The sequence below is a fragment of the Dermacentor albipictus genome, chromosome 4 (assembly GCF_038994185.2).
Source record: "Dermacentor albipictus isolate Rhodes 1998 colony chromosome 4, USDA_Dalb.pri_finalv2, whole genome shotgun sequence".
Classification (NCBI taxonomy): Eukaryota; Metazoa; Arthropoda; class Arachnida; order Ixodida; family Ixodidae; genus Dermacentor; species Dermacentor albipictus.
Window position 1 is genome coordinate 149,673,887 of NC_091824.1, and position 12,803 is coordinate 149,686,689.

General features: G+C 46.6%; 1 protein-coding gene across 2 annotated transcripts in view; it reads left to right on the forward strand.

Annotated features, from left to right (window-relative positions):
- The first annotated feature begins 944 nt into the window (after nucleotides 1-944).
- Nucleotides 945-12,803, forward strand: part of LOC135909774 (kin of IRRE-like protein 2) — a 362,492-nt gene continuing 350,633 nt past the window's right edge. The window contains exon 1 of one of the 2 annotated variants that reach the window (XM_065441841.2): nucleotides 945-1,932. In XM_065441841.2, the coding sequence (XP_065297913.1) occupies nucleotides 1,857-1,932 (76 nt within the window). In that variant the 5' untranslated portion in view covers nucleotides 945-1,856. The remainder of the gene's footprint in view (nucleotides 1,933-12,803) is intronic. The other variant, XM_065441840.1, reaches the window with a different exon arrangement.

The window sequence follows — 12,803 nt, forward strand, 5'->3', positions numbered from 1 at the left end:
CATCATCCGGATCCGCCGTCACTACCTGCCCTAAGTAGATGTATTCCCTTACCACTTCCAGTGCCTCGCTACCTATCGTAAACTGCTGTTCTCTTCCGAGACTGTTAAGCATTACTTTAGTTTTCTGCAGATTAATTTTCAGACTTGGAGAGTATTTATCTGTCTACCTATCTAGCGGCCTACGTATTGGTGGTTTCACTGACGTTTCGTTAACTTGGTATGTACCGAAATTGGCACATTACGACAAGAATGTATGACGAACGTAAATGATCTGTCATGACATGAATATCATGACATGCGTGTCATGTGGGTCATGAAACAGCAACGTACGTCTTGATGCTCTCATGCTCGTTTCCTTAACTTGGTAGCTAACAACATTGGCATAGTATGACAAGACTGTATGACGTACATAAATGATAGGTCATGACACGAATGTCACGACTTGGGTGTCATGTAGGTCATGACACAGCAGCCTACATCTTGGTGCTCTCATGGTCGTTTCGTTAACTTGGTAGGCTCCCCGCATACTGCTTCGCATAACATCGATTCCCAGAGGGCATGGGATCTGCTGGATTTTTTTTTCCATTTTATCAACAGCTTCTACAAAATCTACACCTTCGCACAATGTCACTTTCGTGCTCTTGAAATGCATGCGGAAGAATTTAACATACGCCAATTGTTTGTGACCGGTAACTCGTACTGGCCGATGGATTTGTTTATCAAGTTGTAAATCAAATAACCTTCTACTCGTCATTTGAGCAGCACAAGTAAGAGCTTTATCTGTCACAATATGTTTTGTGCTGTACCGTTCCGAAGGATGTGAAACGGCCCCTTACCCAGTCTACCTGAAGATAGTTCGCATTGCTGCCACTCCGGAGTCTCAGAGCGCCATCGTCGCCCCTCGCGCTCTTGCGTGCTCAAGAAAGAGCGCGCGGCTTCCTCGCCCGCGCTCTTCGCGCCTGTTGACGGCGCCGAGGCGGCGGAACGAGAGCGAGGAGAAAAGGCGGGCGATCTCTTCCCTCCGAGCCGCCACCAGCCAGGCCGCGTGGCCCGCTGCGCCGCCCGACTCCCGAGCGCGCCAGCGAAAAAACCAGTCCATCGCCGGCAACGGTCGCCGCAGCTTCGCTCCTTGCGCCGCCGTTCGCCAGTTCACCGCTCCTGGTGGGGGAGCCGCGTGTGCGCGCGTTTTGAATCCTGTCGTGCATGCTGCGACGCCTTGACCCGTGCGCTCGACCGAAGACGCTCGCTCACAACTTCGACGCCTGCGTGCTGCATCGCGGTCGTCGGCTGAAGACGGCGTCTCCGGGAGTCAGGAGGCGTGACTTGTCGCGCGCTTGTGCGTCCACGCGCTGCGCCCACCTCCACCCGTATCGCGACGGGTCACTCGCTGCGTGAATGACCACGTCCGAGGTCTGACCGACCGAAGTGGCGGTGATGGTAGCGCGTTACTGTTACTCGTAGAAAGTTTGCCTTTCGCCGCGGATTGTATCTGTGGAGTGTTGTGTTGCTTTCGAGAACAAGAAAAACTCGAATGGAGTGATAGCTAACGTTTTGCTTAACGTCGACTTGCGGTGCAAAGAAACAAGCCACTGTTAGTGCGCTGCCATTGTCCGCCGGCCCCTGCACGTCTGCTGCCTGTGATTTCACTTGACGGGTTCGATCACCGAGTGGCCGCGAAGTTCGCGGTGTTTTGTTCGAAAGTGGCGGAAGGAGAGACGACGAAGTTATCATCTGCGGAAACCTGCGCGGGGAAATAAGTGCTCTTGGCTGGCTTGTGTGCTTTTTTTTTTCTCCACATCTTATTGTTTGTGTCCCCTTTGTCTTTGGTTGTGCGTTTCACCCGGAGGCCGCCAAACATGAGTGTTGTTCAACCCCAGCGTGCTGCGGGCCTGTGGATACCGTTCGCCCTCGTCGCCGCCAGCACCGTCATAGGTAAGTAGGTCGTAGGCACCGGCGCAGCGTGACGCCTGTATGGCACGCCGCTTTCATCTCTCTTTCTAGCTCAATTTTAAATGTTTTTCGTCCCCCCGAAAGGACTCAGTCGGGAAACGCTTTCATGGTCGCTCTTCTTTGAACAGCGGGAGGCAGGGGCGTACTGGACGGGAAAAAAAGCTTGCCCGTTTTTAGCCATATTCACACTGCCTGCAACGTCGTCACGCGTCAATGCTGCCCCAGGGGCCTTTAACCACTGTGCAGCTTTTTCGGACGCTGTACACAAACATGAAACAGCAAGTTACTATCAGTATACCTGTGCTGACAGCTTCCAAGATGTGAAGTATGTTATGAGTGCACCTAGAAACTGTTCACTAGTGATGAAGCAGTCGTATGTGTTAGTGCGTCTACGATGACGTCGACAGTATTGGTTCACTGCGCCGGTTTTCTTCGTTTTCTATAAGTTCTGCGAAAAATTTCAGCAAGGCCAATGCGTCAACTTTCGCTGCTGCTCTCAGCCCCCGTCTCTCGGTGATTCGTTGTACCAAACACAAAACGTGATTATGCGAAGGCGTGTAGCCTTTTTCAAATGTGTGTCAGACGTATGAAAGAGCTAAGAGGGAGTATTTTACTAATGAAAGTGTCATACTTCTTCTCTTTTTTCATCACTTATATTAAAGACTGTATTCCTGCGCGCTCTAATATGCCCAAAACCACACAACCTTGACAACGCGAAAGGCACTTTGTTGTGCACAGCCCAAGTTCTAACGTCATTACTTAAACGGAGCGGCTAAAAACAAGCATACGCCGAGAAACGTGGCAATCCATGTCTGACCGTCCACAAGAACTGCAGATTTCGCAGCCGTGTTTGTGAAAGAGAGAAAGACAGAGAGAGTTAACATCATTGGATTAGAATAGCGATTTGCACGAGTTGGTGTAAGTTCATGACGTGATTGCAGTACAAATCACCGAAATGCGGAATGACACGTGTGAGGTTAGCGGAAAGAACAAACACAGCGCTTGGTTTTCTTCTTCTTTCCGCTTAGCTCGGATTTGTCTTTCGTACCATAGTGTTGGCGCTGGAGTCAGGCCATGAAGAGATTGATCACTAAAGGTTAGATCAGTAGCCCTGACTATTACGCTTTACTACTCTTGACAGAGAAACAAAAAACGAAAATGAAGTTTCTCAGTGCAGGCTTGAAGGAATGCGTAATTCAATAATAACCAGTTGAAATCTGTGCGCTGGCGGTGGCAGGGAAAACACGTTATGCATGCCCACGGCTCACGTTCAGTCTCAGTTGCAGTTACATTAGCTTATGATCAGTATAAGCAACACGCTATCTGTCATAGCGGCGGCGTGCACAACTAGTACGAGTATTGCATACGAACACTGAACTTACGCTTCGTTTTATTAAGCTCCTAGATGACGAACTGCGTGCACTGTGTCAAAGCAGCAAATTCCGACCAGCAAGTGCACTTAAAGTAAAGTCGGGGCATTTTTCGGCCTTCCGCAAGTGTCCGACCTGGAGGATATCATCCCACAAACACATTCTTTGAAACACGTGTAACAACCGCAAAGTTCATTTTCTGTGATCTTAAGTGCCAATTTTCTTTCCAGATTACTGTGCAACCTCGAAATCAGTTCTTGCCCAACACTAACGGCAAATGGTGAACGCTGACTATTGCCATATCTGTACCTCTTATGAGAATAGCTATAAATTGACTGCGAACGCACCGCAGTGCTTTGTCCTGACCGTTGTCAGTAAGCCACATCAGCAGTTTATTCCTATTAAACTGAAACAAAATGTAATTTTTGTAAGTGAAATAGACCAGACAATGGTGTACTGCTTCCAACCTCTGCAATGACACCTCGTTTATGCCTACCTGCTTGAGCGGATCACGGCCAATACACAATATTGTCTTGTACGATTTTTAGAGGGGCAGTAGCATAAAAAATTCAAACAAGCGGCTCATGTGCAACTAAGAGTTACAAAGAGAATGCAGAGAAAAGGGTTGAACATGAGAAACGAACCTATACTAAAAAAAAAAAAAACACTGCTGTTTCATTTTGTGTATCTAAAATGAAATAATGGAAAGTTGAGTGCTAAAAGCACGATGTTATAGGCCCGGAGGACTCCGGGATTACTTTAACCATATGAGAGTCTTCAACGTACACCCGATGCACGGTCCATTTTATTTTTCACTTCGTTTATTGTACCCCTCAGGGCCAGGGGCATTGCAGAGGGGGAGCGGTAAATACAAAATAATAAGGACGAATACAGTTGGTTACATGAGTGTTTAAATGGCACCTGTATATACAATATTAGCTAAGGTTTCACGGAACGGTTCATAATTGGCAAGGCCTACAACTTCGGCGGGAAGATGGTTCCAGCCACGTGAGGCTCGCGGCAGGAATGATGGTGAAAAACTTTTAGCGTTGCATGACAAAATGCCGACTTTGTACTGATGTTCAATGCGACGGGATACATAAATTGGATGGGGGATCAGGTGATCTCGTAGAGTATGATCATGGTGCAACTTGTGGAAGAAGGCAATACGAGACACTTTTCTCCGAGATGCCAGCGATGGGCGGCAAAGATTGGATTTCATGTTAGTTATACTTGCTGTGCGGTTGTATTTAGCAAGAATAAAGCGTACAGAGTTATTTTGAACCATCTCGAGGTCAATGATTAGGTTTCCATGAGCAGGAGGATCCCATACCGGAGTCGCGTATTCGAGTTTTGGTCGTATTAAAGTTTTGCGTAACAAAAGTTTCATATTAGCAGGTACCTTGAAAAAGTTGTGACGTAGATAGCCAAGCATGCGATTAGCGTTTTTAACTATGTTCTCAGTATGAAAAGACCAGCTGAGGTTAGAAGTGATGTAAACACCAATATATTTATATGAAGAAACTGATTCCAACGACATGTTGTCAATGTAGTACGACGGTATGGTAGATGTTTTCCTAGACACACGCATGACTTTGCATTTGTTAATATTCAGCTCCACTAACCATTCATTGCACCAGTTTCCTAAAGTGGTAAGGCGTTTGTGCGTGTCGCCGGCAGTGCAATGCTGCCGCCGTGGCCGGTACCAAACCCGGGACCTCTTGCTGAGCAGCGTGGCGGCATAGTCACTGAGCTGCCACGACGGGCACTTTTCTACATATTTTTTTTGTGTGTATGTGTATGCGTATTTTGGTTTGTTTTCGCCACCGGGGGAATTAGACGCCACCACATACAAAGTGCTGTAAAAGAGACTGGTAAAGTCGTGTTAAAATTCTGAAAAAACGCACACATCACCACGAATTCCTGTGCGCGACATCGGCCTAGGGGCAGAAGTCGAGGAGTCTGCTCTTACGCAATGTTTTCGGTGTGGATTCCGTGCCGTCAAAGGGCTCATGCTTCCCGTACGGCGGAAGGAGGCCATTAGTGAAATGAAGTAAAAAGGATAGAAAGACCACCAAAAGATTCGACAGAACGGGAGCCGTTACACTTTCTTTTTATTTACGTGATATTTTCTGCTGCTCCTGAAACTCAATTCGTGCGGCCTCGTGGAAGTAAAACATCGATTTGCGGACTTAAAATTGTAATGACCCTGCAACCGTGCAGACACGTACAACTTTTGTCACGAGTGGCGAGCATGGAGGTCGGTGAAGCAGCCACTTAAATGCGCTTCCGAAAAGCGCTATTTGCGAAGTCACGTACGGACAATCTGTCGAACAGCTGGCGTGGATTGGTCCTTTTTCGGCAGTGAACGGACGATTTCTAAACTGAAAATAGGCACCAAGAAGTCGAATCATTGCTATGTGAGAAGGAGTGGCCGTCACACATTTAGGGTGAATAAATGTTTATTTTCCCACCATTACAACTTTTTCTTTTTAAATAACAAGGCTTTGCTTTTATAAGTCGCGTCACGTAGTGCTTTGTCTCATCCTAGGAGCGTAACCTTAAGATCAGATTACAGCCAAGTTGGTGTGCCGGCCTTTATCGGCTTCTACAAAAAAAAAGTTGAAGCTTTCCCTTTGGCACTAACTTCTTTGTCGGTATTCGTCCACTTGTAGGTTCCCTGTGCACACGCTTTCAAGCATAAAAAACTCCCATCTTAATTGTCAATTCAGTCAACAGAAACGTTATGGCCTTCAAACTTGCTAGGGTATTTATGGCGATATTTATTGCTTCGTTCTGCGAATTTTAAGATGACCCAATGTTGAGCAGTCGTCGCACTTTCAGTTACTCCAACGGCTCGAAGCTGGGCTGAGATGCATGTTAAGCATACTGTATTTCCCTGTAGCTTGCACGTAGTGACGAAACCCCACGAATTAGTTTTCGTCTTGCTACGGAGGACATAAAGCCGTGAGGTACAATTTCGGCGCCTAATATATATCCAAGATGGGGAACTAAACGCGGGAGCCTGTCGAAGGCAGAAGCTTCTCAGTGGCCTTGTCACCACACCGTTCGGGAAGGCCCCGCCATATCCTCAGGCGTGAACGCGTCGCACATAATAGCTTGCTTGAGACGAAGATGTCCCTGATTCGTTCGCTGTTTCCTTCTATTTTATACTTGCACATGGTTAAACGGCAAATAGCAGTTGTTCCATGTCACGTCCGCCAGGCAAGGCGTGAGTCAGCTCGGCCGTTTTAACAAAAGACCACGATGGCCACGTGACTTGGGGCTTCCGAGGACGCGTGCATCATGCTCTGTAACTGCATTTTTGTCTACGCTTGAACGTATTTAAGCGAAATCTCGTCATTGTTTAAGGAGCTTTTCTGTGCATGTTTGCTTTTGAGGCCACCTCGCGTACGGCGACCGAGTTGCGATCAGGTGCAGCATACAAAGTGACCCTGATGAGCTCGGAGAGGGCGTCTCCTCCTTTCAAGGTTGCGCTATGCGCGGCTTTTATCGGATAGAAGTCTCGTCCGGCGAACATTCGCCGCAGCCTTTTGTAAGCAAGGCTGAAACTTCGTTTCGCGATGCTGGGTTTTTTTTTCCGCAAATGAAACCGAAAACATGTATGTCGTGTCGGCCTTAAGTTTTATTATTGAACCCGAGGGGAAAATCATTGACGCAGAGACGTGTTTGTAAGCTTTTCTGTGAATACCCAGGCAGCTATACAGGGCTGTATTGCTAGCCACGCCTGTCACGTTTTGTTCGCCTCAAATAGCTACACGCGTGTTACAGGGTCTACTCCACTTGGCCGCAAGCACCCCTAGATTTCTCTATTGTAGAGGAAACGAAAATAAGAACGGCATAGAATGAACGTATCAGCTTTGTCTAATTAAGACAAGCGCTGATATCTTCTTTAATCAGCGCGATACGTTCAGATTGCAATTCCGTGTTCGGCCTATCTTTTTTATCTTTTTATTCTTTCTACAAAAAAGTATACATAACTATACAAGAGTATAGTTATGGTGATTGGTTTCACACAATCACCAAACTTGTATGTATCTGCAGTCAGACCAAGCGCTTTCAAAATTCCGTTCTTCTCGCTCGTGCCTTCGACTCCATCGTGTTAGTGTAAATGTCTGCCGTCGTTCCTAATCCCCACAGTATCTCTTATTCCCCGCGCAAGAATCGTTTCTGTATAGCAGAAAATCACTGCTCTTTACGTAGATTATTTGTACCGGCGCTGCAGTGGGCCTAGTTTGCGTTTCTTTATTCACTCACAAAGCTATTTCACCTCGGAGGCGTGTTTGTTCTCTACCGTTCTTTTCATTACTCTTTTGTAGAGAGAATAATAAGATAAACAAGATAGCCGAACACGGAGTTGCAATCTGAACGTACGGCGCTGATTGAAGAAGCGATCAGCGCTGGTCCTAATTAGACGAAGCTGATATGTTAATTCTATGCCGTTTATTTTTTCCTTTCCTGTACAATAGATAAATCTGGTTGACAGAACTTGGCAACCTTGAGAGAAGACGTTTAGCTGCACCTACGTGAAGTCAATTGATGGATCGTTCCAGCGTGCCGCGAAAGCTATTTCTTGCCTCGCGCCACGTCTGTCGCCAATCGACGACGCTATTCCGCGTTGTTTACGCGTCGGCCCTCGCACACTATCGTCCGCTGACTCACAGCGGACGCTGAGACACTCCGTTGCCAGTGTTTGCCGGAACCGGTGTGACTATTGAGCGGAGACTCGGAGACGATCCAACGCTCGCTCACTCTCGTGGCAAGTGCGCACGTTCAAAGCTACAGTCCTAGAAGAAGAGTCGATTGGGTTGTATGAGCGACGTCACGCAAGGCACGGTTGGAATGCGAAAACCTGTACTCGCGTTCCGCGCGCATATATGCATGCCTCCGCACTCACTTTGCGTGTTGCAATCACGGGCTCTTCTCAAGCGGCGTTAGTTTTCGATGTATGTACTCATTTACTTTCTTTTTCTCCATTTGCTTCCTTGTTAGGCAGCTGCTGTTCAAGCTGTCTCGCGCTTGCTCGTGCTGAGTCACGGACGAGTGGGCGTGAGCGTCAAACCGTGTCTTCTTTTCCGGCGTGCGTTTCTGTTCGACCTTTGAGTCACTGTAGCGCGCGTAGCATTCGGGGAAATCCGGTGACCGCGACCGTTACGAACAGGTGTCCCAAGCGAAATTCGGAAAGCAGCTTTGTAGCCGACGCATGCGTTAGCGAGAGCTCGACAGAACATGGTTTAAAGGCTTAACGCGCTAGAAACTTGCCGATTTGTAGCGCGGAGGCGTTATACACATCACTTTTCCCCCCAACTTGACACCCGAAGGATTTATGGGAGACGTGCCAAGGTAAACATACGTGGTAGCGAAGCTTCCATAGGAGCCCATACGTTCAAAACATGGCGGTCCATCGGCGGTTCATGGGGCTTAGCGCCATCTGTATGTGGTGGGAACACTTCCGCCGGAAGGAAAAATAATGTGACGCCATGTCCGTTAAAAGCAGAAGTGACGTCATTTTGTTTTCGAAGGCGCGAAATTTGTTTTGTTGTCCTTCATTTGGAGCTTTATATTCAAGTGCCCCGCCATTCGACTTTATGGGCGTTTCGAGCTTTCAGCGTGGAAAACGATGCAGGAAAAGGCCAGCCGTACGGTTGTCGAAATCGCATCCCTACAGAAAACATACTTTCTTTGGAGGCCGACGAAAGCTTTAGGTGTAGAGTGCTGATCCTATTGTCGGATGCCAAGCCCGTCGGCCAGCGCAGTCGCACGAAAACAACTACACAATTATCTGGCGGTCGTAACTCACAACTTTTGACTGAACAGATTAAGAAGCGATGAAGCTACCCGCGTCACCAAATTCAGACAGACTTCGACAAGCAAGAAAGCACAAACTGTGAGGGGGGCGTATTTCAACAGGTGAACTTTACGAGTGCGCCTTTCTGCCCATTTCAAGACGTGCATTGTATTGCGAGTGATAGCGGCGTCACACCCCCTGTAGCGATGGGCGCTGAAAAGAAATGCATTTATTAATATTAATGAATTAAACTTGTATTTTCTTAACCCGTCACAAATATATAAAATTGCCTAGGAATTTTATTTTCGTTGAATGAATCTAACTGTGTCTCGTTTGAATTAAAACGCGAGTTTTTCTTTCCCAACGTTTGTTCCCTCCAAACATAGTCGCGCTTCAATCACTGCTCCCATAACCCCCATGCTGATGTCGGTGACAATCTGTACTGAACCGCTTTTCGCCCGAAGCTTCGCGACCTATTTGAATCGACCTTCGACGTGCTTCCGGCCGCGATTCAGCGTATGGATATCTGTTTGTAATTCACCGCTCGTCATACGATGGTTATTTTCGCGCTTACGCACTCTTTCAACAAAGGTGTCGTCGAACTTACAAACTCCGATGAAAGTATCTTACCGCAAGAATTTTTTTAGTATGTAATTAACTTCAAGCAATGCGTCATCGTTACTTGGCCTACAGAGGCTTTCGCGAAAAACTTTGTTTTAACTCGTATTCATTCTCTGGTTTGGTATATAGACCTGGTGCTTTGCGTTGTAATAGCGAATACGAACCCGTACATTTACATCGCTACGGCTTCTTTCTCAGAATCGCACAAGGAGGACTTTGAGGAATTTTTCAGAAGTACCACAAAAGTTATTATGAGCCTGCCTCGATAAGCCTTTGTCAGCTCTGTTTGAAATATTCTTCCCTTGATTAATATAGGTAACTTGTGGCCCGTTTTATTGTGCCTTAATATTAATGCCATTATAACAGCCTCATTGTTAATTATCTTTTGTTGTGTTATTGGTATATTGAGCGTATACACCGGAAACGCGTATTGGTGTGAGGGAAGGCGTAGCTGTCGCCGTCGGTTTCATTTATGTCCTAGGTTCTCCTTACAAACACCTAACGCGAACCATTGCGGAGCAGATATCGTTTTCCTAAGCACATCTTACTTCCTCAGGTCCATGAGCTAGCGGGTCGCTCACGTCATCTGTCAGTGCGTACGTCATCGTAGTGCGCATGCACTGACATTTGTGGTAAGGGATTCTCATGCGCATAGGTCATAGGAGCGACGCAGACGTCATCCACGTTAATCTATATCCCGCTCTATCTTGACAGCAATATAGAATCTACGTGAAACGAAGCCGCTCGCACAGCAAAGATGGTATACTTGACTGGCTTATCTCGAGGGCTCTTGCGCTCGCAAGTTCGCATTGATCGATACAACACACAAATATCTGTTTTCTTTTTTTTAAAGTTTGATCTTTCTTATATTGCTTTCCAATAGCTGACTCATTAAAGCTTCTCACCAGTTATTTGGAGACAGCCGCAATTTCGGCAACAAAATTTAATGTACAGTTGTAGTCAATAAACAGAAACAAACGGGTGCATTCGATTATTCGTCACGTGCCACCTTTAGCATTTAATCGCTACGTCTGTGAAGGGAGCTGCCGCCATCTATAAGCCCTGCGTTGTAGCTCCTTCTTTTACGATTAGTACGAGTCCACGCTTTGTCTTTTAACGTTTACAAGCGATATGCTGTTGTAATAAGTTGAGTTCAAGCCAACATGGCATGAGTACTTCGTGTCATCATTGATAACACAACGTTTTATAAATCATTCAATCACTCAATCAGTCAATCAGATAAGTTGCGAAGTGACCATAGAATTCACCCCCCCTCCTCCCCCCCCCCCCCCTTGTAATGGCCGAAAAATCAACTTCTTGGCTACTGTACCGCTAAATGTGTTCGCTCCTACAACCTGGAAGTTCGTGCACAGCAGCACTCCTGGGATGTTCGAATAAATGGTGGAGCTTGAAATAAATGTCCATAGGAGCCGGATTTTTCACACTCGAGCGAGTTTTGCGGCACGTCAGCCTAACCTTAAATGAGAAAGCGGGTGGTTTGGACAATGTGCTTAGCCCTCACATATTCGATAGTCTGCAAACAACAATCATAGCCTAGGCACTTTGCCCTTCATTCATGGCCGCAGCCTCCGCCAATCGCCTCGAAAATAGGCGGGTAGATCAAGCTTTCGTGCGTGAGCCTTAGGCCCATACGCTTTGCAGCGATAGAGTGTTTCGAAGTGTCCTGAGGTTGTACTTTTGGCTATCCACGCTTACGGCCAAATCGCTACATTCAACCAAAGGCAGGTAACAGTATATTAATTATTCGTGCGGCTCGTGTGAAGTAGTATAAAAACACGTGGCGTGCGTTTCGCAGCACACACTTTTATTTATTACTTTGCAAGCAGGGCTGTCGAACTCGTTTTATGTCATAGAATAACATGCGACTTGCTTCACCTTGAACCGCGCTTGGGCACGTCTAGAATCTCTCTCTCTCACATGCACACGCACGCACATATTGTTCATTCCGGATAAATTAGTTATGCACTATCCAAGTGTTACCTACAGTGCTTGAACCTTATAAAGCTGTACCACAAGGTTACTTGCTTTCCTTCATGAAGGAACATATATATATATATATATATATATATATATATATATATATATATATATATATATATATATATATGTTCAGTATATGCTCAGTCTGGCCAACCTCCCTGCCTTATATATATATATATATATATATATATATATATATATATATATATATATATATATATATATATATATATATATATATACAGTGAAAGCTCGTTAATTCGAACTTCAATAATTCGAATTTATGGATAATTCGAACTGTACGATTTGGTCCGGCCAAGCTCCACAGAAGTCTATGTATTAAAAAGTCCGTTAATTCGAACGCAAGAAGGTTCCCTCACGGATAATTCGAACAACGCTCGCCTGGCACACGGCCAGAGAGACGCGCCTACTGCCTACACACAAGGCTGTATTGCCTCCGAAACGGAGAGAACGGCGAGAGAAGGCAAAATCGGAAAAAAATATAACCGACGCGGGGTCAGCCATAAGGCAGCGGCGGCTGCCGCCTCTCCGTTCTACGTAACCTCCGAGACTTCTTGCCCGTTGCGAATCTCGGAGGCTTTGCAAATCTTGTACAGCTGCTAATGTTGTGCGGAGATGGCACGGCAAGCACCAAAACACAGCGAACCAAGTACGTCGCAGCTGCGCTTGCAATCAAGAACCAACGAATCGGGGCCTTCGCCACCTTCACATGTTCAGGGTCTTTGTCTCGGCAGTATTCATCGGTTGTGCACCTCTCATTTCAGCTTAGGAGGTATCGGCCGTCGCGATTCATTGTGATGGTGTTAAGCCTCGGCTAACGTTCGCTTTGGTGGACATCGGTGGTGTGACACAGTCGGACCCATAGCTTCGACTTGAAGATGGCGTGTGCCCGCAGCACACGCCATCACTTTCTGGCACGCCAAATTTCTGACATGCCCTAGTGCTTCCAAATCGCAGTGTACTGTTGCTCTCCTTCACTTTCGTTAGTTCGAACTTTCGTTAATTCGAACTGAAGCAGCTTCCCCTTGCGG